Source organism: Apostichopus japonicus, chromosome 17 (genome assembly GCF_037975245.1).
Source record: "Apostichopus japonicus isolate 1M-3 chromosome 17, ASM3797524v1, whole genome shotgun sequence".
Taxonomy (NCBI): domain Eukaryota; kingdom Metazoa; phylum Echinodermata; class Holothuroidea; order Aspidochirotida; family Stichopodidae; genus Apostichopus; species Apostichopus japonicus.
This window is the reverse complement of record NC_092577.1, coordinates 12421695-12447936: the sequence shown is the minus strand read 5'-3', so window position 1 is coordinate 12447936 and position 26242 is coordinate 12421695. Positions and strand designations below refer to the sequence as shown.

The following is a 26242-nucleotide window of genomic DNA, read 5'->3' as shown; positions in this document are numbered from 1 at the left end:
TTAATGGAAGAAAAATTCTCCTTTGTGAAGAAACAAGTCCATCCAGCTGTCAAAACTGCTAAATATTAGGAGCACAATAAGTTCATGACAATGTTCGTTCTTCATTCCACAAATATTCACCGTACGGAACTGTACACACGCAGTACCACAGTACAGAGTGTATGCGACTGGCTATGTACTGTATGTACTACAATAGTACTTAACTCTAGGATCAAACTATATGTACAGTAGTAGGAACAACTATACTGTATGTTTGTACTTTGATGATAAAAGTCCATCTCTCTGCAAATAGTATTAAAGCTAATTTACCTTACCCAGCATTCCTCTAAACAAATCATGTAGTCAGTACGGTATAATACTGCAGGTAGTATACTTTACCTGTAGAGATTTAACCTTTAATTTAATTCGTCAAGATCAAAGCTCAGTCAATGAAAAATCAGGTCATTACGAACTGTATATGTTTACCATTCACCAACGAACCAACAAACTTTCTGTTTTAGAAAAAACATCAGATATTGTACGTCCATAAAAAAAAATGTATTGGTGCATAAAAGAATTGCCTCCAAATTCTGCCAAATAAATCATAAAAACTTGATACAAAATTATGTCCCAAATGAGCACTACAGAATTTCAAAATTTCACCAAATATTTACAGTACATTTTCTGACAGATTAATATTTCTGGGGAAAACGGTTCTATAAGTATCGTACTTCCGTTTTCTCCATTTCCACGGGTGAATTTGATATGTATAATTAAAAATATTTGTTCACTTGACTTAAATTGTTTACTTTCATGTGATATTGAGTATTTATGCTGGAAATAAACGGTTTCATTCATTCATTCAAAATGTTGGCCCACATGTATGCTAGAAACAACAAGCACTGCTTAAAAAGTTGACTGGCTAAAATCATGTATATATTCTCATTTTCCTACTGGCTAAAAAATGTGGGCAAATTTTGCCAGTAAGACATTAAGAACATGCGTAAACACATGCCGTCTGTTGACGACTGCAATCAAAGAATCGGCATGATTTCCGTGCCTAACATTCAAGCCCTGTATTTCTGCTTATTATCAGCAAGTATTATTAAGTACTGTAGGCTACTCTTACAAACCTGTACTGTTACTGCACGATGCACACTATCTGTTGTAAATTTTCAGGAAAACACCACTTGAGAAATTTTATTTCAGTCAGATTTTGTTTTGACTATTGGCAGTTCTTAGCAAGTGGTAAAAACTGTGGAATTTCTGGTCCCATTCTCTGAATTGACATCACTTTGGCATTCCCTTTGAACAATGATAGAATTTAAATTCATACCATAGATACAACAAGCTAATCTGAGTATATGGGTACTTAGTAAAACTGTACTGTACTATACTGTACTATACTTTATTATACAACACCTAATTATATTCCGGCCATTTGATTGGTCAATTGCTCGTCGATTGCATGCAAAATCCACTCTATTGCACGCTATGAAATAGAACCATGCGTTATACTTTTTTGATAGCAATTTTTTCAATGGTAAGAGAGCAGAGAAACTTGTCTACTAAAACAAATCATGAATGGTTTCCATTCGTGCAATAGTGCAAATATTTCATTCGTTGAAAGATGTAATTTGTTCCATTCAACTCGGCTGCGCCTCGTTGAATGGAACATTCCATCTTTCAACTCACGAAATATTTGCACTATTGCACTCATAACCATTTATTATTTGTATACTATACTACACACTATACTGTACTGTACTATACTATACTATACTATACTATACTATACTATACTATACTATACTATGAGAAGCAACAAACTGTATACTGTTTGCCAACTGTAACATCGTACAACTTTATGTTCAGTTTTAACCATGTATCAGTCCTGAGCTGGATTAAGAAATTGCCCTTCAGTACCTAAAATTGTTGCTGGGCAAAAGTTTGCATTACATAGTGCCCTCTGTGGAAAATGGCTGGTGTTATATATAGTATTACAAATACTTGGAATGCACAAGTTTTACCAGCAAAAATAAAGCTTAGAGAGCATTGACACATCAATGTGAAATGTGAAAATGCAAGGTTGCAGTAAGGCAGCCAAATCTTAAGGTGAAATGGAAACATTATAAGTCCATTAGAATTTGCTGAGTTCTTGAAAAAAATAGATCTTGTGTAGCCTTCAGTACAGACATGTGAGAATGACAGAGATGGAGATAGCTTGATGGGTGCAGCCCTGGGCAGCAAAAGCAAAACAAGGGTTTCCCAAGGATCAGTAAGTAAATATAATGATAGGAAGATATTTACTCATAATTCATAGGACATATATATACAGATGTGGTTGTAACAACACTGATAAAATAGAAACTGGTGTTATTTATAGTACTTATTAAACATTTATCTTGAATATTTATATGATTCTGAGCAAGGCAGGAAGCCAGTGCAAAATTTCTCTTAATACAGCCTGAGTTACGTATTCTCTAGCCTTGGTACGTGTCTCAATCCTTGCAACAACATTCAAAAGACGAGTGACAATGAGAAATGTGGTTATTTGGCAGGCCATATGAAAGTGACATAAGACGTGTCCGAGTGGGAAAAAACAAAATCAATTACAACTTGAGTCAGTTTTTCCTCTCCTTTCTTGAATTGTGGTGAATCCTCATCTCTTTCTTAGAAGCTGTGAAGATACTTTCCTGCCAGATGGAACTGTTAACTGACAGGGGTGGATGCAGGAAAAAGATTTCAGCAAACATGAGACACATGTCTGGTAATCATGAATATTTATTAAAGATGTAAGCCAGTGTTAATCCAAGATCATTTCCTATTTATATATCAGGGACAGATCATTTTCAATTCCCTTAGACTAAAGTAGTACAATTTAGTAGGCTATACACAGTAAAGCCTTAAGTGTGCAAAGGCATAGGCCAGTGTTAATCCAAGATCATATATATCAGGGACAGACAAATTGAATTCCCTTTGACTATATATAGGAGTACAATTTAGTAGGCTACCCACAGTAAAGTGTGCAAAAGGCATGTAAATACAGAGCTACACCACAGTACTGTAGTCTGTAGAATAATACTGTTTGACTGCAGTGAGCTTACTCAACTCAATCATGATATTGTAAACAAACCATTCATCACTCAGTGTGCTCTTGCATACAACTTTGACTGATCAAGATTACGCCTTTAATGATGCAGAGGATTCGGTCAGGAAAACTGGACAAGAAGGACTTTTCTCCGACTGGCATTAGGCAGTGTGTTGCAGTTCATGACTTCTGTACAACTGCCCAGCTTTTTACACACTTCTGTAACCGATAACCAGGGAAATAAATTTGTACTGTATTCAACCTACGCTAAATAGAGCCACGTTCGTGAATGGAAAGAGTCGCTCATTGTGCATTCATCAGTCAGTGTGGGCAGTCGAGCAACTATGTGGCTTGACGACAATCAGTATCTAGGCCTAGAAGCCTAGCCTATAATGTTAAGCACTGTTGGTTTGTAACGTCAAGTGCTACAGTTGAAATTAATCAGGTGGCTTTCAATGATTAAGGCAGTTTAACAGCTCAGCTTTATGCAAGCTTGGTATTTTGCCGAATTTTAATGACATTATTCATATAGGAAACTAGAAACTAGTTAGTTTTTGGTGCATAACTCATACAAAATGAGTCTAGCTTAGGGCAGATTTCACAATCAGATGGTCCAAAAGCTCCCACAGTATTAAAAAAATTAAGTTTGTTTCAAGTTATGTAATACACATGTTTTTTATTCTTTGACATCTCAGTGAAGTGAAAATGGAATGTAGAAGATAAAATATGGTGCAAATTTTGGAAAATTTACTAACTCTAAATTGCAGAGTCACACGAAGTCACAATCCATTCGAATCTCACCCTTCCCACTTTTTATTCCCCAGGAGATACAAGGAAAGGCCTAGTCCCATAATTCTTCAGTTATGGAAAGCACCAATGTTGCAGACTATAACTAGTATAAAAGATATTATTTAAAAATTCTTAATTTAATTTTAGCTTGTTACAATCGACATTGATGTGATTGGACGGACATTTATGGTAAAATATCAATTAGTAGTTCACTTAAAAAATTAATAAGAAGAGAAAAGAATTTGATTTTGTTGCTATGTGTTAAGGACATTTGCTTTATAACAAATAAACACAAAAACTGTCTTTAAATTGCATAATTAGCTTAACAATACAAAAACTTTTTCAATTTCACACATAACCATTGGACGGACACCACAGTTATGTGTGAATTTCACACATAACCATTGGACGGACACAGAGTTACAGTATGTGTGAATATTACACATAACCATTGGAATGAAGCATTGTTTTGAAAACATTCAGAATGGTTATGCAAACTACTTGATTCTGTTTCATCCATTTCTAACTTTTATGTCTACTTAACAAGTACAGATATATGTTGCAAGGGTAGATCAGCAAGTGTATGGATAAATTCACACACTCCAACTGAGTCAGAGGTATCTGACTGTCACCACATATATTGCAATGAATTCAAAAGCAAAAAGGGAAAATGTAATATAAAGTTTGCAGGCATATTGAATTCACCTTTAATTACTGCATTTAATTGACTTAATTGATGTTATAGAATTGTATAATTGGTTTTTAACTTGTAACATCCGACATGGACGGACATTTATGGTAAATTATCAGGTAAAAGTTCACTTAATAACATACTCAGAAGAGAAAAGAATTTGATTTGTGTTAAAAGATGTTAAGAACATTGCTAAATAACAAGTAAACACAAAAACTGCCTTTAAATTGCATGTAGCTTGACAATACAAAACACTTTGTTTAATTTCACACATAACCATTGGACGGACACAGAGTTATGTGTGAATTTCAAAAATAACTTATGGAGTCATTGGTTTAAATATGTATACTAGTATACCCATTCACAGGGAAACTCGTTAGAAAGCCTTACATTAACAAGAGAATTAATTGCCAGGCCATGCCCCTCATAAATGTGTATGACATTAATTGCATCACACATCAGCATGTGTAGCTAGGCTACCTACCAATATCACCATATCAAGTTTTTGTTTGAGAAATTCAACCTTTTGATTGCAAAGTTATTGCAATATATAAAGATTTTTACCCTTTGACCTCATTAAATTACTGATGTAGGTATTAAAATTAATAGTGTTCATCTATAGGCCACCAAACCAATATGTATGGTAATAATCAATAGCTCCCTTGTCAAGTTATGGTGCATACAAACTTATGTTACATAAATTACACTAAGCATGCGTCCTCATCAATATGCATGAGGTGAAATTCACATCAGAAAGTTTGGGCTACATACCAATCTAACCATACCAAGTTTGGAAAAATCTGACATGTGCTTGAGAAGTCATTGCACTTTGATGTTTGACCATGTGACCTCATTAATATTCATGAATGAGCACCAAATTCAATTGGGTTTAACTTCTTATTATGGGCCACCCACTCACCAAGTATGCTATTGATCAATCATTCCCTTGTCGAGTTATCATTCATACAAACCAAAAAACTCAGTCCCGCCTCCCCATTAATATGCATGGTATCAATTACAACATTCATCAGCATGTATAAATGGTCTACCAATATCACAACACCAAATTTGAAGGAATTCAGACTTGTAGTTGCCAAGTTATTGCAATTTGAAGATTTTGACATTCGACCCTGTAACCTCATTAATATTCATGAATGAGCACGAATTCATCACTGCCAACTTCCCCTTCACGGCATCCACTACCTTATTTCCCAGTCCTCACATTCTCTGTTCTATTTCCTTGCAATGCAATGCGACAGCTACTAATTTACTACCCCAAACTTGCAAACTGAGTAGGCCAAGGAATACAACTACAAAAAAATCGCAAAACTGGTACTAGAAGTACAAATGTATGTAGGGCAGCCATTTGCAAACACTGTATTTTAGTCATAAACATCGCTCACAATGTGTACCTAAACATCGGAGAAGCGTTAATTCTTAATCTGAATACTTGACATGGTCCAACGATCTAATTTGATGCAGCAGTTTTAAGTTTACATTTGTTACTCGCAGTGCCCGATATTGCGCAATGTCTGTCCCCTCGCACGTTATCCTAGCGTTATCTATCCCCTTACATAACGTGCGCTAGGCCGATTACGATGTAATGGCCTTACATCTAACCATTGACACTATTATGTGTTGTATGTCAACTACGATAAGAAAGATGCTAAACAAATATAAAAATAAGCTAATTCGTCCTTGTTTCTTGTTTTGAGCTTAACATTTGTAAGAAATGGTATTTCGCACGTAACACTTTTGCACACGTAACACATGGGACGGAATTTCTTCACCGTATCATACAGTAACGAAAGTGTTGGTTTAGAACGTTACAGCTGGTTTTTACCAATAGCGCGAAATCAGAGGAAGATTGTGGAGGGTGCACTGAACAAAATAATTTCCATACGATGTTTATATCCATGACGATGTATTATGTCACACGTAACGGAAATTTGGACGGACATAACGTGTGATTTGTGAAAAACTACACAATTACGGGAGATTAGGTTTGATCGGGGATATTTTATTGTTATTATATAAGATACACTTGAGCAATGTTTACACAACAAAATCGTAATTTTTTTTAATCGTGTTGACAAGAAATAAGGCATACATTATTTGACATATTTTGGACGGAAATAATCTGGGAAATTGTCACTTATTGAGATACATCCACAAAGTACAAAATACCAATAAAGACAAAGAGACACCACTTATTTTTTACATAATTCTTATCTTCATTGAATGAGCAAAATTTATTTCAGTTGCTCTTCATTCTCACAATGTACATACCAATTATTTAAGCAACACCTATTTGTGGGAGTTGAGTCCGTCCATTTTTGTACAAAAAAAAACTTTCATCATTATTTTTCAAAGAAAATAATTGAACAAAATAAAAAATATTATCTTTTTTATTTCAAATGCATGAGTTGTTCAAATTAATTACAAAGACTTGTAATTATTTAAAGCACACAGCAGTACAGTGTACTTCAAACTGACTATGCTGGTTTGGACCATCAAACTGTGAAATCTGCCTTAGGCCTCATGCACTAAGTTACAAAATATATCAATTCCACTGGAGAACTAATATAGGCTAGACCTGAGCCTAACCCTATTGATGCCAGTGAAGTGAATAGTTATGGTTTGCCTTTCCTGCAATACGCTAGCCACATATTACAGCAATAAACTAAAGTCTCAATTCCTGAGTTAGTCCAGGCCTAGGGCCCAACCTACACTGTATGAACTATGATATTGCTAAGTAGAGTAACTTTACAGCTAGGCCTAACTTAGACCTATACTGCAAGTATGTGTAGGGATAACGTTAGTCATGTATTATTGTACATAGCAGCATATTGTACTCCTTTCCTTCGATTCGTCCTCACCTGTTGTTGCAATGTCAGAATAAAGGCTGTCAGGATGCGGTGGAACTCCGTTTGTGGAATCCATTATGACTGATTTGTTTCTTCTTTGTAGTACTTTTTCTTTCTTTCTTGGTAAACAAGGTGGCTAGTTATGCGATTTTATTACTAGTTGCAGTAAGTTACGATGACAGTACTAGTGTAAGAGATGCCTTACTTAGCACACGTAGTTCTGTTGATATCCTTGTTATTTTTCACATTCAAGCTCAAAAGGTCAAACAGTGGTCGAGGGTCACAGTCTCACAGACAACGGTTATCTATATCTGTATAAGTATTCCCTGGTTGGTAGAAGAGAAATCGAATGTGGTCCCTTGTTAATGAAGCCTTATTATTTATTCTCTTCTCTTTCTTCAGAGAGATTGGAACACAGCTCATTAACAATTGAGACCTGACGAGCTAGAAAACTCAAATTAGCCAATATATAGGAAAACGTCGTTAGAGTTGACTCTGCTGTTACATGCCACCTTGCACACGGCAGCGATTATAGCAATGGTTTACGCTGACATAACACATATAAGAATACATCCGCTATTGACGTTTTCATTTCATGCATGGAAGAGTTCTGGGTGATTGCAACAAACCGGAACGACTATGAAACTGCTACTAGTGTAGTCGGCTGCTCCGAAAGGCAGTGGCAGACTCATAAACAAGAATTATTTTACAAAACGTAAACACAGTTTTGTGGTTCTGACAACTGCTAAATAGCCCAGGCATGCCAATTAAACTATTTGTCTACGGCTCTGCTCAAGGATAAAAGTTAAAACCTGTTGTTAAGGAAGGTTTTATGCTCAAATTGAAGCACTAGATCAACTCCCTGGGGACAAAAGTCGAAATCAGGCAAATGTAGTTACTGTATAAGTTCAATGTGCACACACACACGTCCTATATATTTATGGTGCATAGCTCATACAATATATATATATATATATATATATATATATATATATATATATATATATATATATATATATATATCAGGCGCGTATCCGGGGGGGCGTTGGGGGCGCGCCCCCCGGGTAAGAAAAAGAGGAGAGAAAAAAAGAGAAGAAAAAGGGAGAAAAGAGGGGGAAAAGAGGAGAAAGAGAGAAAAGGGAAAAAGGAAAGAGTAGAAGAAAAACGCCAAGACACCTGGAATAGAACGAGGAACAGTGACATCATTACAGCGCTGCTCCCTATTATATACACAGTGTAGCCAGTGACGGATCGAGGATTTTGGAAGGGGCGTGCGCCTCACCCTACCCCTTACACCGACAACTCCATTTTTGATGTTTCTATTTTTTTTTTTTTTTTTTTTGATGTTTCTATGTACTATTGTATCTATGTATATACTATATGTGGTCTATCATAACGCGTTTGTGTGTATGAACGCCTTAAACAATTGTACAATGAAACCAACTGTGGCTGGTCTCGAACTCGACTCGAGTCGTCGGGGAACATGACGCATTTCGGGAAGGGCGACCCCCCCCCCCCCCCTCCGAGCATATTTTTTTTTTATGATATCGCTAGTGATTTCAAACTAGAAATTGCTTAGATGCAACTAACAAGGCCTGGGAAGTGTCATTTCCAGCGATCTTGGAGGCATTTTCGGCCAATTTTTTTGTACGCTTCGCGCCAACCCATGGTCCTGGGTAGGGCCATTTCCAGCCATCTGGGAGGCATTTCGGCCAAAATTTTCTTGAACGCTTCGCGCCAACTCATAGTGGCGCTACACTTAGATAGTTTGCCTACAGGCTTCGCCCCTCCCAAGGCAAATTCCTCGCTACACGCCTGTTCAAATTTGTAGAGTAAACAGCAGATATCACATAATATCAGTGAGCATAAAAATGGCGTTCCAGGATGAACAACCTCAAAACTGTCTATGTGTTTAGTCAAAGGCGTAGGAGCCCAATTTGATTTGGGGAGCTGTAACGACTTGCCCGAAACATATAACCAAATTTTTCGCGCGCTCCGCGCGCGTTCAAAACGTTAATGTCAATATAATATAAGCAAGTATCAGTTATTACATCGCATGCTATCGTGTACCGTGTACGGTCCGTGAAAGCTGCGCAGTATACCGCGGGATGCTCATGAACAACGAATTGTCCTATGTAGATGGAAAAAAAGCATGGAGGTCTAATTATGTCAAAACTCTCTTTTACATTAGTAATGGCGAATTAGTCGGCCTAGCTTAGAACTTTATTTTAATTACCAAGGAGATCATTTTTAAACTATTCATTTCCTTTAGCTACATCATTGCAATTTATTTTTCTTTCAGTAGGTGCCCGAAACATTCTCAGCATACTGCCCGAATTTTCAATATTCAATCTGCAGCCCCCCCCCCCCTCGCCTCTTACGCCTATCTGTGTAGTGTTCGGTTTCGGAAATATCTGCTATTTTTTTCATTTCCTTCAACGAAGTTTTATAATAGCCATTATAAAAGGTTTTAATATTTGTACACCAATAAATTAACTATGTCTGAATTTTCGAAAATTTCCTGACCAACATTCTTCATCATACTTCCCTCTTCTCGTGCAATTTTGACCGGTCTGTTAGGGGTTCAAGGAGGTTTTTCTGTATTGGTTGTCCATAGATGAATTTTTTTGCAACATTATGGGAATGTTTTGAAGTGAGTTTATTCACGAGAAATGTGAATTTTCAAATTCTGAACAAATAATGGGCTTAAAACCTTCAAAAGTGGGGCTGTCGGGTATTGTGGGCCGCGGCATGGAATCACCTACAAAAGCAATGATCCATATGACATGCGATGAGGTCGAACATGATGTGTGACTGGTGACAATCTTGAAAAAGGTTATGTATGGATGGAAAAAAAAAACTATTTGGAAATACTAGGTTCTCATGCAAAAGTGTACATCTGGTTGGTCATTTTCAAGCCCGAGAAGTGCCATTTCCGGTGATCTGGGGAGTTTCAAAACCAGAAATTTTCTTGTACGCTTAGATAGTAATTCCCGCCCCCGGGTTAGAAAATCCTGGATACGCCCCTGTATATATATATATATATATATATATATATATATATTGATCTTGCAATATATCTCAACTCCACAACATACATCAAATGTACAAATATTGTCTTTCGTAGCTAGCTATAATGAATATAATCAAGGGCGTAGGAACCGGGGGCTGGGGGAGGGGGTGCCAGCCCCCCCCCCCAGTGAAAAATGTGGAGGGGCGGAAGTATCATTCCGCCCCCCCCCCCCCCCCGCTTCGCAAGTCAGAAAACCCCTTTTTCATTTCCAAATGAGAATAAAAATCTCATTTGGAGCACCAAATTGCATCTAAGGCCTGGTGAAAATACAAAATTAAGTTTACAAAATGGAGTGGGTGTTGAAGTGTGCTATATTGCACCAAATTGCATCTGAGGCTACCTGGAAATGCAAAAAATTCCAAAGGAGAGGGGGACACCCCCTCCCCTTAGACCCCTCTCCCGGCCATCAGTCTTCAGCCCCCCCCCCCCACTCAAAAGTACCTTCCTACCCCACTGAATATAATAAAGAGATTGTAAGAAGTCTTTGGGAACTTGGAACCATATCAAATATGATAGCGATAATAAGGAGTGAAGCTGATTTATGGGTTAAGATATACTTTGAGGCTTCAAACATATATTGAAATATTTGTTTGTAAAGTTTTGAATCGAAAATACAATGTTAAACGCGAAGGAAAAAAACACTGAGCCGAAACAAAGTAAACAGGTTGAATTCGAAAATGTCACCCGACACGCACCTATGATACCATGTATAGGCAGTGGCGGCGGAACCGGGGGGGCTTGGGGGGGGGCTGAGCCCCCCAATGAAAAAGTTGAGGGGGCAAATGCATGATAAGCCCCCCCAATATTTACCAAGGCTCCGAAACGTGCATCTGCCCATTTTTCAATGCATACTTGTCGATCTGTCCGATGCACACGTATACTATATAGGTGTAATAATTTTAGTAATTGCTGGGGGACCCTCGGCCCGTCACCTGGCTATAGACCACATTGTCACCCCAACCGCGTCTTCACGCCCCGTGAAAATTGGAAGCAGTGAGTGTGAGTACCGGTAAGCGTAACACAACTTCGTCTTACTCTCTTAAATTTATAGACTGAAATTTCAGTCTAATAGACTGAAATTTCAGTCTAAGAGCGGACGAACTGAGGGACCAGTTCCTTCAGACTGAAATTCAGTCTAAGGAAGGACTGAAAATTTTCAGTCTGTAAAACGACTGATTTTTAGTCTAGCTAGACTTAATGATTTCAGTGTAACAGGACTGGAATTTACCCTTTCTTAGACTGAAATTAAGCCAAATTAGATTAGAATCCAGCCTATAAGGTTTAAATTATTTTATTCAATTAGACTTTAAAAAAAAGTGGCTAGACAGAATATCGTCATTTTATACTTTTAATTCAGGGATTAATAGTCCAATATGCCAGTCAAAAAACTGCCCAAAGGCACTAAATTGGGACGATTACAGTCGCTCTCCAGGCAGGTTAAAGGAAATTTCCCCGTAAAATTGTAAAAATTCCTAAATGGAGTATAACTTTAGAAACAACTGGTTAAAAAAGCAGGTTGATAGTTACATATTTTTAACTTAGATTTTGCTTTACAATATACAATAAAACAATAATTCATGGGAACATTCCACTAACTATGGAAATAAGAAAACAAAAAACCTGTTAAAAGTTTAAAAACTGTATTAAAACTGTCTTTATTTATTTTCTTGGATACCTTTAAGAAATATAAACAAAAAGTAGTACAAAAGCTAAATTTGTTTGCTTGGGTTTTATTTATGATATCTTAGGTCTAAATAATGGTTATTTACCTAAACTACAAAAATAAATTAAATGTAAAGTTTTAGTTATGAAATATTCCAAAAATTAAAGTTGCAATTCCGGTGCCGACGATTTGACATGCAAACTCTATAAAAGTGGTCAAGTTTACCAGAAATTTCTAATTTGACCATAACTAATTTATTTTGTGTCCTAACAATTTAAGGATTGAAACATTTATTTTTATAGTTTTATTTAGTTTTAATTTAGTTTTTATTTAGATTCATACCTTTAAGTGAAACCCATGTGCAGCAGTTGCTGCAAATATAATAATAACCAGAACCAATTATGACAGGGCAAGTTCGTTTATCATACAGATATCGATATAAAGAATATTAAAATGTAAAACTAAAATTGTACTTCAAGAAAAAATAATGGCAAAGGCCACTTGGAAAGTGACCAACAATGAACGGATGCTGGCAAAGGCCATTTGGAAAGGGACCGACAATGGACGGATACTGGCATAGGCCAATTGGAAAGTGACCGACACTGGACGAATACTGGAAAAGGCCACTTGGAAAGTGACCGACAATGAACGGATTACAATTGACGGATAACAGATTACACTCAACTTATGTACAGAGAAGGCAAGTTCCTCAATAAAAAATAATGTATATTAACAACTGGAATATTTTTATATAGTGTCCTAAAAATCTAAGGCTTGAAACATTAATTGTTATGTTTTAATTTAAATTAATACTTTTAAGTGAAACCCATGTGCAGCAGTTGTAGCAAATATAATAATAACCCGAACCAATTATGACAGGGCAAGTTATTTATTATACAGATATTGGTATAACGAAATTTAAAATATTAAACTAAATTGTACTTAAAGAAAAAATAATGGCAAAGGCCCCTTGGAAAGTGACCAACAATGAACGGATGCTGGCATAGGCGACTTGGAAAGTGACCGACAATGGACGGATACTGGCAAAGGCCACTTGGAAAGTGACCGACAATGGACAAATACTGGAAAAGGCCATTTGGCCAAGCCCTTCTTCCAAGCTCCAGCCTCTTGTCACCCCAACATTTTTTATACTCCCAACCTCTCCACCTACCCTTCAGGGTTTTCATTTCTGCTGCTTATTCCCAACCCCATCTCTTACCAGCCCACACCATTCTGACACTCGTTTCTCATAATTGAACCATTTTTGGAAACTGACTGACCCGACAATGGATGGATTACAATTCAGAATTGTACCAAACTAAGTTATAATACCGATAGTACTGGTGTTTAAATAAACAAAACAATTGTTTACATGACACAACATCAAAATGAAAATACAGCATACAAATAAACACTTGCAACACCACTCTAAAAAGCTACTTAGGAGAAATTAATTTAATGTTAGATGCCAAGCTACGCAATGGTGCCTTTACTGACGTAGCAGGAATCACTCCATATAAAAAGGCAGCTAAAAATTCACAGAATTGATAAAGTGCCAAAGCATAATGCACATTAAATGTGTAATGTGCTTTAAATAATCTATCCACTTGTTACTTGTTCCTGCAGGAATTGGAATTCTATCCGCCAAAAATAAAGAACTGTGACGGATTTTGGGCAGGTCCGAGTGAAAGTATGTACAGTTGTACATACTTTCCATCTATTCCGGCAGCGGTAGCATCAATGCTGGTGTCAAGCTAGAAAGAAATGACAAAAAAATATGTATATTTTACTCCATACTATTAAATTAACATCTGAACATTAGGCAAACTGCCAATCTAAATATTCCATGAGACTTCCAGTTTATTCATACGAGAATAAAATTTTACATAAACTAAACTTCTTACATGATCTCCCTAGAATGTCACTAAAAATTCACAAACCTTTGACAGACAACTTTACAAAATTTGGTTATTACAAACCCTGGACAGACTGGCAGAGTGTACCTTCAGTATCAATAATTGTACATCTCAGACACCTGAAGGGTTCATAAGTCAACCGTTTTTCCATCTCTATCTTTGTTATTCCTTACTAAAAATGGCATATATATTGGTTGGCTTTACATTTAAAAATATTATGTCACTTTACTACAATTGTGACCACAATGGGCATTCTCCCCCAAACACCCCTATTAAATTCCCTTTTTGCCGGTTTTCCGCCTTGCTCCACATTCTTGTCAGTATCGCTGCCAATCAGACAGTGCTGAATAAATTATTCCTGCTTCACATTGCCATAATAAGTGTTTTTTCCTACTCTATACAAGTCACTTCCATTGAGCCATGATGATTATAGAGCCAGTGCCTATACCATTCAGTAGCGCCAATGGAAAAGAGCCATAAGACCCAGTGGATATGATGCTAACCTTAATATACACCAGACAAACTTTTTTCCACATAACAAGCCAATTTTTGTTTAGCCAAGCAAATTTTGTAAAACCAAAACTTTTCCACTAAACGCAGGGGTGTTTATATAGCATTGAGCAAGGGAATAAACAGTATATTGTCATAAAATACTCACAGGTTTGTTCTGAAGGAAGTACAACAGTGCCCCTGCTCTGCTAGTGGACTGCTGCTTCTGCTTTAACATAGTCACTGACCTGTGCAGTATATATATAAATGTATATAAAGCACACATATCCTCTGAAAAGAAAATTGAGTTTGAAGTTTTAAACATAACCTCCAAGGCATAGTATGTGGCTAATTAAATGCAATAAATCATAGAACAAGTAAATGTGAACAAATGGCACATTCCATAAATAACCTTTTTGAATATAATCCAGATAAGTTATACATCCAAATAAATAATTCTGTATTTTCACAAACTATAAAGTTATTGATATATTGATTTTTTAAAGTTATGGTTCATTGAATTTTGGATGACAATCTGCTCAAATTAAATTGTGGCATATTTCTAATCGTAAACAGGAAAAAATGTTTATAGTACTTTAAGTGCTTGATTTCAAAGAATATTCACAGAAAATTTAACTATGATGTTTATTATTGCCTATATGGTAATAAGAAAAAATAAGAACAATTAAGTTTTCGGTCTTAATTTTAAACCTTTATCTATCAAGCGGCCACAATTTGCCCAAATTGAGAAAAAGAATAAAATTTAGAACTTTCCAGCCTCTTACCAAGGGGTAATGCCCAAAACGTTATTGATTGGTTAGCTAGAAAAAGGCATACAAAGAAAACTTTGAAATATGATAGCTATACTAATTTAACTTACTACTATCAGTTTCCTCAAAAGCATCAATCATATTTGCGATAGCTGGTGAGGTTTTCTTTCTCACTTCTATGATGCGTTCTCTATATCCATCCCACTTTGTGATGAAGTTATCCCTGGATTCGGCAAACATTAATCGAAACTCCTCATTTATCTGAAAGAAATGTAAACATTTTATTACTGCAAATCAGAATGCTAGGAGATTTTTCTAGTATCACAATTATGAAACTTACTACATCAAATCTGAATTTTGCTTCTTCAGTTATCTTTTGACTGAAAAGAAGGTTATGATTATTAGAAATGCTTGATATAGCGCATTATACGTAAACCGGTCTCAATGCCCTTTACAATGGAAAAATGCGAAGCTAGCCTACAGATAACATACTTAACTAGCTGCAAAGCACATCTACCTGCAATAAAGCTACTGAAAAATCGCTGGCACAGGATTCAAACCTTTGACCTTCAGCATCTCAGTCTGGTGCTCTACCAACTGAGCTAACCCGTAAAAGGGCCAGCGGCCTGTCATGGACGATTTGATTACCCACGCCCCACTGGCTTAAATTAGCCAATAATGTCCAACACTCCTATTTTAGATGGGTATGGAAATGTGTTATTATTTTTGTTTGCTACTAATAGATGTGTTAGGCATTTATCTGAAACATATTCAAAGAAAAAGAAAGCATTTTCAGTACTTTTCTTTTAAATTACAATTAAAGAAGTGAAAAATCTAGTATTTCTCCATTGACTGCAATGATAAGTGACCCCACGAAGTGACCAAGTAGAAACCATACTGAGCCCAATAGCACCAGTGCCTAACGGCCGGGTAAATAGCCAATGCCTTTTCACTTACTGTAGGCTAAGTAAACTTGTATGCGCAGCCTGCAGGGTAGGAATAAATTTTCTTCAAAAAAAAAAATCATTTATTAAGGACTAACGTTAGGGGCCTAACGTTAGGCTAAGCCTTTTTTTTTTTCGTTTTAACCGGTACCTATTAATTTCAGTCGGCACACTCTGAATAGGCTTGCCTAATTTAGTAATAATTAGTAAAATATCACTAGGCCTAGGCCAACACTAAATTACTCGTAACCAGTGACACAATAGACGTACATGTACGACAGTCTGACAGTACAGTGTATACCGGGCCATAGTATAACTATACTAGGCTATAGCCAACTGTACTACTACTGTACTAGGCATAGCATTGTTCATGTTAACGCTATGACTGCGTATGAGTATGAATCGATTAAAACGGCCTTTTTTAATATTACCTTCGAGCAATGATATTACTTCTTCTGCATATCCTTTACCTGCCAAACACGTTCTCAATGTTTCTGCCATTCTTATACCCTCGTGGAAAGCTTAAAAAGGTTAGTTTTTACACATAAAACGAAGCGTAAATTCTCTCGGTATTCAAGGTAAGTTCAGCTAAGATGGCGAGTCGATTCAACGTTCGTACGTACCTACGTACGCGGCCGGGCATATGTAGATTAGAATACGTCATTAATTTGGACAGACCGGATTGGTTTAACTGTTCAGTCTTCGCATGGACTGAAATTAAAATGAGCACGTGACAAAATACAATGATTTTATTGGGTATTGCATTCAGTCTATTGTAGGCTGAATTTCGTTCTGAAACAATTCCAGTCTTAGCGTCTGGAAATCGGTCTTATGGACTGAAATAAATTTCAGTCGAACCTTAGACTGAATTTTTCAGTCTTCAAATTTAAGAGAGTAGGCCAATGACTTGCCTCATTTCAGCCAGTTCTCCAACATCCCCTTACTTAGTGGCGGAGCGTCTATATATACAGTCAGGGGCGGATGCCCCCCCCCCCCCTGACGGACTCAAATGGACTGCTGGCGCCCTTTTCAGCTTTTCACTACTTTTTACTTATTCGCGATTATTGACTATTTTATTGCTCTCTCATATACCTATTGACATTTGTCATATTCTGTTGGTGTAATTTTCCGACAAAATGGCGACGCCACCTATTTATTCTCCGTTTATCTGCAAATTAGCAAGGCCCGGAAAGGGTCATTTCCTGCAATCTAGGGAGTACCTTTACTCAAAAATTTTCTGTACGCTCCGCGCCAACCTGTGGTGGCGCTCCGCTTAGATAGTGTCGAAAGCGCCTCTACAGACCATTCTTGCCCCCCCCCCTGACCAATACCTCTAGCTCCGCCACTGCCCTTACTACACTCAAAAACGTCTTTGCGAGTACACTATGAGTAATAGCTACTCTCTTAAAACACCATCGAATATACAAATTACAATGTTTTTACAGACTTTTACGTGCAATCTGAGAAATTGCAGGCTTGAGACCCATATTTTAGGGCTATATTCGCAGCATAAAACACTCGGGAAGTGCCGTTTCCGGCCATCTGGGGGTTTGAAAAAACCCAAAATTTTCTTCTACGCTCCGCGCCAACCGATGGTGGCGCTCCGCTTAGATAGTCTCCACACATTAGCCCCCCCCCCCCCAATAATTTTTCCGTTCCGCCGCGCCTGTGTATAGGTAGTTCTAACAGGCAAGCCGTAAGCCAATATGTTAAAGTATTGGACGTTTAATCATGTTTATATATTGTCAAGATATATTCAATAAAAAGAAGAAGAAGAAAAAATACTGGGTGTTAAGAATGATTCTATAGACTTTTCGGGTTTGACCTTTTAAATATGCTAAATCTCAGGAATGTTCCTTTGAGAATAAAATGGTCGATGACGTCGGCTCCTCGGTGCTGGTTTATCCATCGTTTCAAAAATTCTTATAACTCAACTGTACCTCAACATGTTCTTCTAACTTCAAATGAACATCAGAACACCATTGCATGCCGAAGACATCCACTGCCGACGGACTTGACCATTTGCCATTATCGAATTTGTAACGCATCGTAAACATGTCATTTTCAGTGTTTATATATTCTGTGTTACATCTAATGAACTAACCTTATTGTCTCTGTATTATACTACAGTCTAGTCACTTTAGCTGATTGACCTACTTTACGTTGGTTAAAGTGTCATTTTAACCACTTTAAAACGCTGCATTTCGGCAATTCGTGTTTATAAGGGCGCTCTATCACTTCGCTATTTCACTGGACTGAGAATTGAATAAAAATTCAAGAAAGTGAGGGCGCAAATCGAAGGACAATTTTCAGAGCCGCGGCAGGTGGAGAGAGAGAGAGATGTGGCAACTCACAATGTTCGCCGCCATTATGTATTCATTGATAGATTTCGTGTATTTGGTACATGTGGTCGTTGTTCTCTTCTACGCTGGTAAACCAAGGCAGTATCTACTAAATTCTGAACATAAAGAAAAACCGTCATGAACTTGGGGTGACAGAGTATTCGAATGTGGGTGCGGTAACTGGGTGGGAGTCGTTCGTGGCGGTCACTGGCGGGCACAAAGGGGGTCCAGGGCCACCCCACCTCCAATGGTTCAGTCAGGAGAGATTTACATTCAGCCGGGAAAGAATTAGACCACTACTACGAATAGCCTCCCCGCCCGACCCTTTCCCTTCCATTTTCTACGTCATACAAAGTATTTATTAGCAAAATCTTGCGCTTAGGCACTTATATAGAACTAACCTATAGTCTGGATGTGCCACCGAAAACACTATTTGATGTATAATGTTTTCGGGGGGGGGGGCACCCACACCCCTACATAGGAGTATAGCTTCAATGACCCAAGTGAAGTTCCCCTCCTTTATCAACGTTACAGTATGAAATTTTTCATGAAACTGAAAATAGGGCGGTATTGAAGAACTCAGCATGCATATAGACTCCGGATGTGTGACCTGCTTAATAATTCGTACCGCGTATAGATATATCACAGGGAATATACTCGTAATGCGTAAGATTGGCATGTAATAAGCCTATACATTTTGTTTTAGTCAAATGAGAACTTATTTCAGATTACATAAAAAAAACTACGTGTGTTCTTTATACGTCTTCTGCCGTGCAGGCAGTTATTTTCGGTTTAGATATATTTCCATTTTTGTTTTTATTATAACTTATCTTTCTTAAAAAATACTACCTTCAGAAGTAAGCGCGTAGCCAGGTGGGGCGATGGGGTAGTCGCCCCCACCGAATGAAAGAATAAAGAGGCAGAGAGAGGAAAAAGAGGTAGAAAAATGACAGAAAGAGCGAGGTGGAGAGAGAAGAGAGATATACAAAGAGAGAGAGGTGGAGAGAGAGAGGGTGGTGGAGCGTGGTGAATTTGAAGAGCACGTAGAGAGATCTCACACAGTTTCAGAAGAAAAACTTCATTTGGCATAGCGGTATCTCTAATGTTTTGGCGCCAATACTTTTGAAAAGCTATCTAAGCCGGTAGCCTACATATAGAGTCACCCTATTGAAGAGGAATGCAAACCACCAACCAAAAGGCTACCTATATATCAAATTTTCTTCTCAGAATTCCACAGGACAGCATCCGCAATACGTCAAAAAGCGAGAGAATGTAAGCTGCTTCTTCAGGAACTTTGAATGACACATCATCTGCTGACGAAATCATCAATATATATTTAGCAGAACGCATCATGCCCAGAATGAGCTTCTATTTTGAGTGAGTTTATTACCTACTTGAATAACTTCTACTCAATGTTTGGCTAATCATATCCAATATTTTGAACATTTTAATACAATTTTACATACACTGTAAGAAACGACCGTATATTTGACGGTATTTTACCGTGCTTTTCTACAGCAGCGTACTGTAAGTTGAGTTTACAGTAATTTACTGACTTAATTCTCGGGCGATTGGATATAAATTGACAGCTTTGACAGCTCTAAAGTCCACCATATCCTATAGCTTCCAGGGGCCATAAGACGGCCCCTGAACCCCACGCAGATAGTGCTATGCGCTCTGGTCGATATGGCAATAAATTGCACCCCCCCCCCCATAAAAAAGAAAAATGAAAGATGAAACTCTGGCTACAGACTTGTTCAGAAGGAATTGACTACATAACTGTTGTACATTAAATACTACAAATTCCGTTGGTTTAACGTTTTGCAACAGCATAAGGACATATTTTAATAACATAACGAGTTAGACAAATGATACAAGAGATAACCAATACACAATATGTGCAGTGCAACATATTTATTTATATACTAAAGTTGTCACAAAGTGCTTTACCGCAGACAGCAATAATCATAAACCAGCTCTTTTATCTTTTTTCAAAATATTTGATGTAAAAACATACATTTTCCCCAGGAAATATACTAATATTTGCTTCTATGGTAAAATGCTATATTTTTTTTTAATTTTTTGCAAATGGAGTAGTAGTTTTATCATTCACAGCTGTGCAACTTCCCTTAACCCATCGGTGCCCCTCTCCAGGGTCTCCCATAGAAAACTAATATTTTAACATATTTATGTATATAACTATACAATATATCTCATTAATATTTAAAGTACTCGCCCTGAGCGAGTACCAAGTACTTGAATACAAGTACAAAAGTGCTTTAGTATCTGTTTACATACTGAATGATGAGTACTAGTATACTAACACATCAACTGTGAGTACGGAGTACTTGCAGACTATTCGAGTGCTACTCCAGCGTCCAGTACTTTTCGAGTACTCAAACACTGCATATGAATCCAACCACCCAGTCTCTTCCACCAGAATTTTGTTATTCCCAGTTTGCACTGCTGTTAGCCTTAGTTATGGCCCAATGCACTAATATTATACCAATTGACTGCCCCCTGTAGAAGTGCATGGTGTTCAAACTGTGACAACTGTACCTACAAAACATAATCACTGCTAATTGTAACAATGAGAAAAAAATAACCTTGGCTCTACTACAGTATATTCAATACAACATCCCATTGCCATGGTAATGGGGCATTCTTCAAATTGCTACCAATCCTATCTGTGCTTGACGACATGTTTTCACAAAAAGCAAACCTCTATATAGACAAAGCTGTAATTCAACACAATGAGTTGTATAGAAGTACAAATGGCTTTGCTGGAATGACAAAATATGTAATAATATACTCTACAAAAATAAAAGAAATGAACACAAAATACTGATAATTAAATCTGCTTCTATGCCACCCCCCCTAAAAAAAAATCAATATAATTCAACAAAATGAAAACTATTATTTAATATTTGAACAAAAATTACAAGATTTGCGGGCAAAAAAAAAGGAAAGAAAAGAAAGACATTTCATTTCACATACAGTTGCATGAATATTCACATACAGCTTCATGAATATTCAGTTAAAACTATTGCAAGAATACTCTATATTTAGGATATAACATTAAGGCCTCTTCTATCAACTCTCTTGAAATGTTTTAGAAAAAATACAACTATGATATTAATACAAAGATTATTTTTTAATCCATTATTGTGTCCCCCCATAAAATTGACCACGAGCACCCTTCTAATTCCAAAACTACAAAAAATAATCTTTCATTATCTAATGGTTTATTCCCTGACTCACTAAAATGGTGGTACGGAGTCACTCGCATATAATTATTTTCCCGACAACGGGTGAAACCTTTTAAAAAGAGGATCTGTTCCTGTATCTCACTAGTGGATCAAGTCTCCAACAACTTTCCTAGGTAGACTGTTCAATGTGTAGTAGTCCTCCAAACCTCAGAAATGTGGGCAAATCTACTGGCTAAATGCCAGTGGACGTCTACCCACGTCACTAAGAACAAAAACACATGATAGTGTAGTGGGTTGAAAAAATTAATATTTAGCTTTTCCCTTCACCCACACCTATGTATATATGGCCATACACCTATATGCTTTTAGTTCACACACACACCTATGTATATCTGGCCATACACCTATAAGCTTCTAGGTCACCCACACCTATGTATATATGGCCATACACCTTTATGCTTTTAGTTCACCCACACCTATGTATATATGGCCATACACCTTTATGCTTTTAGTTCACCCACACCTATGTATATATGGCCATACACCTATATGCTTTTAGTTCACCTTACCTATATATATCTGGCATACACCTATATGCTTTTAGTTCACCCACACCTTTGTATATCTAGCATAAACCTTTATGCTTTTAGTTCACAAACACCTATGTATATATGGCCATACATCTATATGCTTTTAGTTCACCCACACCTATGTATATCTAGCATACACCTATATGCTTTTAGTTGGTGTTTTTGAAGGCTGCTAGGCCGTCGTCCCTGTATAGCCCGATGTTTTCCTTCCCATATTCTCTTGCTAGTGTGTTTAGGATGTAGAGTCCTACAAGCTCGCATACCTCGGCCCCATCGTAGCTGCCCATGGTGACTTTCTTCATCCAGGGTGTGCCGTTGTCGAAAAGGAGTGACTTCCTGGAGTGCATTATGATTTGTACGTCTTGGTTGGAGATGTGGGTGTGATCCTTAGCCATAGTTAAGGCTTTTTCCAGTAGGCTTCTTGTAATGGAGGGGTAGAATTCAACGATGTCGAAGCTGATGAAGGTGTATTTCTCTTTGTCTTGTATGTTCTTGAACCATTCGATGACGGATGACGTGTTTCTCCATTGGTTAACTTTTGTGGCGATTCTTATGGCGTTGTTTATTCTGTCTAGAATGGCCTTGCTGATGAGACCTGTTTCGCTTTTTGCCGGGTTGATGAGCCTGCATGGTAGGTTGTTCTCAAAGTTGTCCTTGTGGTCTTTCAGGGTGATGAAGGCTTGCTTGGTGGCCATCGATTCCATGCGGTTGTCGATCCCTAGTTTCTCGGCGATAGTTCTGGCTTCGGCGTTGATTCTGTTGACAGGTGCCATGGAGGTCGTCTGGTAGGTCTTTGTGATGTGTTGCCTGAGGAGTTTTTCGTGTAGTTGGGTGTCTATCTCGTACAGGTTTCTGGTTTTGTCGGCCGGGATGAGCAGTTTGGTAGATTTCTTGATCCTGAAATCTATCGGAAGTAAAGCAGACCGGATAAGAAAACACCTGATCAGCTTATTCAAAGAACTGGGCTCAGCATCACCATCGATTGCAACCTGAAGATCACCAACTTCCTCGACGTAACATTCAACCTCAACACCGGTAAACACTACCCTTACAGGAAGCCCAACGACCACCCAGTGTACATCCACAGGAATTCCAACCACCCACCAAACATCATCAGGTCCCTACCAGCCTCAATCAGCAGACGTATCTCCGCCATCTCCCACGACGAAGAGATCTTTAATTTCCCTGGAACCTCGTCCAGGTACGCCCCCTAGTGGCATATGATCAGCCCTAGACTGAAATAAATTGTACCCTGCAGTCCCTGACTGCGAATGCATGACCCCCATATGGGCTGAGATAATGGTATGACCCGAGTCTGTTCTCTGACACTATCTAAGTGGAGCGCGACCATGGGTTCGCGCGTAGCGTACGATTTTTACGGTCAAATATAGCCTCCCAGATCGCCGGAAATAACACTTCCCAGACCTAATGATCGATGCTCCCAAACCTCCTTAAGTTTGAGATTCCATGGTTTAGAAATTTAGTTTGGGGAAATACATGCATGGGCGTCTGCAGAAAAAAATCAGGGGAAAAATAATCCAAGTAGACTTTTGTATACGATGGGTCTGGCGTCCTCTCCCAGAAAACAATTATAGACTGCCGCAAATGCGATTTCCGTCCTATATTTAACAACTGTGAATAAATATAATAAAATGAGAACTGTTGCATGTGATTTGCACAATGCTGGATCAAACTTCAAAACAGGGGAACTTGAAATGCAGCTATTGTTCAAGACAAATTGGTGGGGACACGGTATATCATGTCCCCACTACTGAAAAGGTTAGTGGGGACGCGTCCCGCTATCCCCACCAGGATCTGCGCCCATGGTTTGGAGGTTGTTCATTCTGGAACGCCATTTTCATGCTCACTGATATGGAGTGATATCTGCTGTTTGCTTTACAAATTCGAATAATTCGAATATTGTTAGATGCATGTCCATTCAGTCCAGTGTCCTTTGGAATTCTTGGGATTTTACGAAGCTTGATCTTAGGAAATCGGGAGTGGTCACACTCCATTTAGGTAAGAGCACGACCTCAAGTCGTCACTTATACACAACCCGATCACTAGTCTTGTTATCGATGAAGTGGTGTGTTGCCGGATTTTGTCAAAGTCTTGGTACTATGGGGCGAAGGTCGAGAGGGGTGGGGCGTATGGGTTGTGGGGCGCGCGTTTTCATGCAGATGAGAACTATCTCAAGAAGTGATGGGTGTTTGTATATGTAAATATATATATATATATATATATATATATATATATATATATATATTAACAATATAAGGTCAAGTATACTTAAGGGAAAGTTCATGCACTTTGTGTAAGCCGCGGTATGCATCTATTTCGTTGCATATAGTTCTGTAACGATTCATGAAGTTGTAGGCCTGCCTGTACTAAATGTCAACTTTTATCATCAACCCCTCTGTGACCACATGTACTTTGTAAACATATCGCAGGTCGGAATATTTCCCAGGTATAAAGCCTAAACTCGAGACCATTTGAACCGACGTATTTCCTGAATTCGTTAGAAATTTCTAGTTAAGTTTGTGGTTTGCGATCTACAGACCATGAACTTTAAGATCCTGGGAATTCCAACGCATACATTGTTTCTCCCGATAGTTTCCTGTATTACTCATTTCTTAAAGAGCTGCCTGTACTAAATGTCAACTTTGATCATCAACCCCTCTGTGACCACATGTACTTTGTATACATATCGCAGGTCCGGATATTTCCCAGGTATAAAGCCTAAACTCGAGACCATTTGAACCGACGTATTTCCTGAATTCGTTAGAAATTTCTAGTTAAGTTTGTGGTTTGCGATCTACAGACCATGAACTTTAAGATCCTGGGAATTCCAACGTATACATTGTTTCTCCCGATAGTTTCCTGTATTACTCATTTCTTAAAGAGCTGCCTGTACTAAATGTCAACTTTGATCATCAACCCCTCTGTGACTACATGTACTTTGTATACTCATTTCTTAAAGAGCTGAAGTTGAAATTTTACTAATCCGAGGTGGGTTATTGCACTTTTTACGAGGAGCCGTACAGCTTCCTTGTTTTGGTATGTATGTAAGCCTTTTTTTATTAAATAATTTTTAAACTTTTCTCAAGCGTAATTTATACATATAATTACGCCTACAGTGGAATTTCGACCTTCCTTACCGGGTTCGAACCTCTGGATATACAATCAACGTCCATAGCCTAGTGGTTAGGGTGTCCGCATATAAAGCGGGAGGCCCGGGTTCGAATCCCGGTGGAGGCTGGAAGTTTTTTAAATGTTCTGGATTTTCCAACTCACTGCAATTTCAATTATATATATATATATATATATATATATATATATATAGATATTAATATAAATATATATATATATATATATATATAGATAGATATAGATATATCTATATAGATGTAGATATCATCATCACCATCATCATCATCATCATCATCGTCGTCGTCGTCGTCGTCATCGTCATCGTCATCGTCATCGTCATCGTCATCGTCATCATCATCGTCATCGTCATCGTCATCATCATCATCATCATCATCATCATCATCATCATCATCATCATCATCATCATCATCATCATCATCATCATCATCATCATCATCATCATCATCATCATCATCATCATCCAAGAAGTTTAATCATAAATAAACATACACTTTACCAGGACTGTCAGCCAAACAGAGTATACCGAAACTTACTGGTATATTATTAGCCCAATGAAAGGAACATAGAATTGCGCCCATTTAAAAGACACATTGCATACATAATTCGTTGATACCAGTTCGAATCTCACCGCTGTCTTCAATGTATAAGCCTGCACTGT

At 37.7% G+C, this 26242-nt stretch overlaps 3 protein-coding genes and 2 long non-coding RNA genes across 11 annotated transcripts in view; 1 reads left to right on the top strand and 4 right to left on the bottom strand.

The window, feature by feature from the left end:
- The window catches only part of LOC139954963 (tumor protein D54-like), a 39846-nt gene extending 31890 nt beyond the window's left edge, over window positions 1-7956 (bottom strand). Inside the window, exon 1 of the mRNA XM_071955004.1 lies at window positions 7430-7956. Coding sequence (XP_071811105.1) covers window positions 7430-7493 — 64 coding nt within the window. The 5' untranslated portion in view covers window positions 7494-7956. The remainder of the gene's footprint in view (window positions 1-7429) is intronic.
- On the top strand, window positions 325-25745 carry LOC139954976 (uncharacterized). Its single transcript, XR_011788248.1, has 3 exons — window positions 325-2749; window positions 19842-19991; window positions 25394-25745. It is a non-coding gene; the product is annotated as an uncharacterized lncRNA (long non-coding RNA).
- Window positions 12018-17126, bottom strand: LOC139954974 (uncharacterized). Its single transcript, XR_011788246.1, has 4 exons — window positions 16704-17126; window positions 15439-15589; window positions 14728-14849; window positions 12018-13907 (listed from the first exon to the last, which is right to left on the bottom strand). It is a non-coding gene; the product is annotated as an uncharacterized lncRNA (long non-coding RNA).
- Window positions 20514-26242, bottom strand: part of LOC139954965 (uncharacterized) — a 56598-nt gene continuing 50869 nt past the window's right edge. For 3 of the 7 annotated variants that reach the window (XM_071955038.1, XM_071955025.1, XM_071955031.1), the window contains one exon: window positions 20514-22387. The gene's annotated coding sequence lies outside the window, so the exon portion shown is untranslated. The remainder of the gene's footprint in view (window positions 22388-26242) is intronic. The other 4 variants (XM_071955039.1, XM_071955040.1, XM_071955034.1 and 1 more) reach the window with 2 other exon arrangements.
- The window catches only part of LOC139954970 (uncharacterized), a 28901-nt gene continuing 23172 nt past the window's right edge, over window positions 20514-26242 (bottom strand). Inside the window, exon 2 of the mRNA XM_071955043.1 lies at window positions 20514-23317. Coding sequence (XP_071811144.1) covers window positions 22563-23317 — 755 coding nt within the window. The 3' untranslated portion in view covers window positions 20514-22562. The remainder of the gene's footprint in view (window positions 23318-26242) is intronic.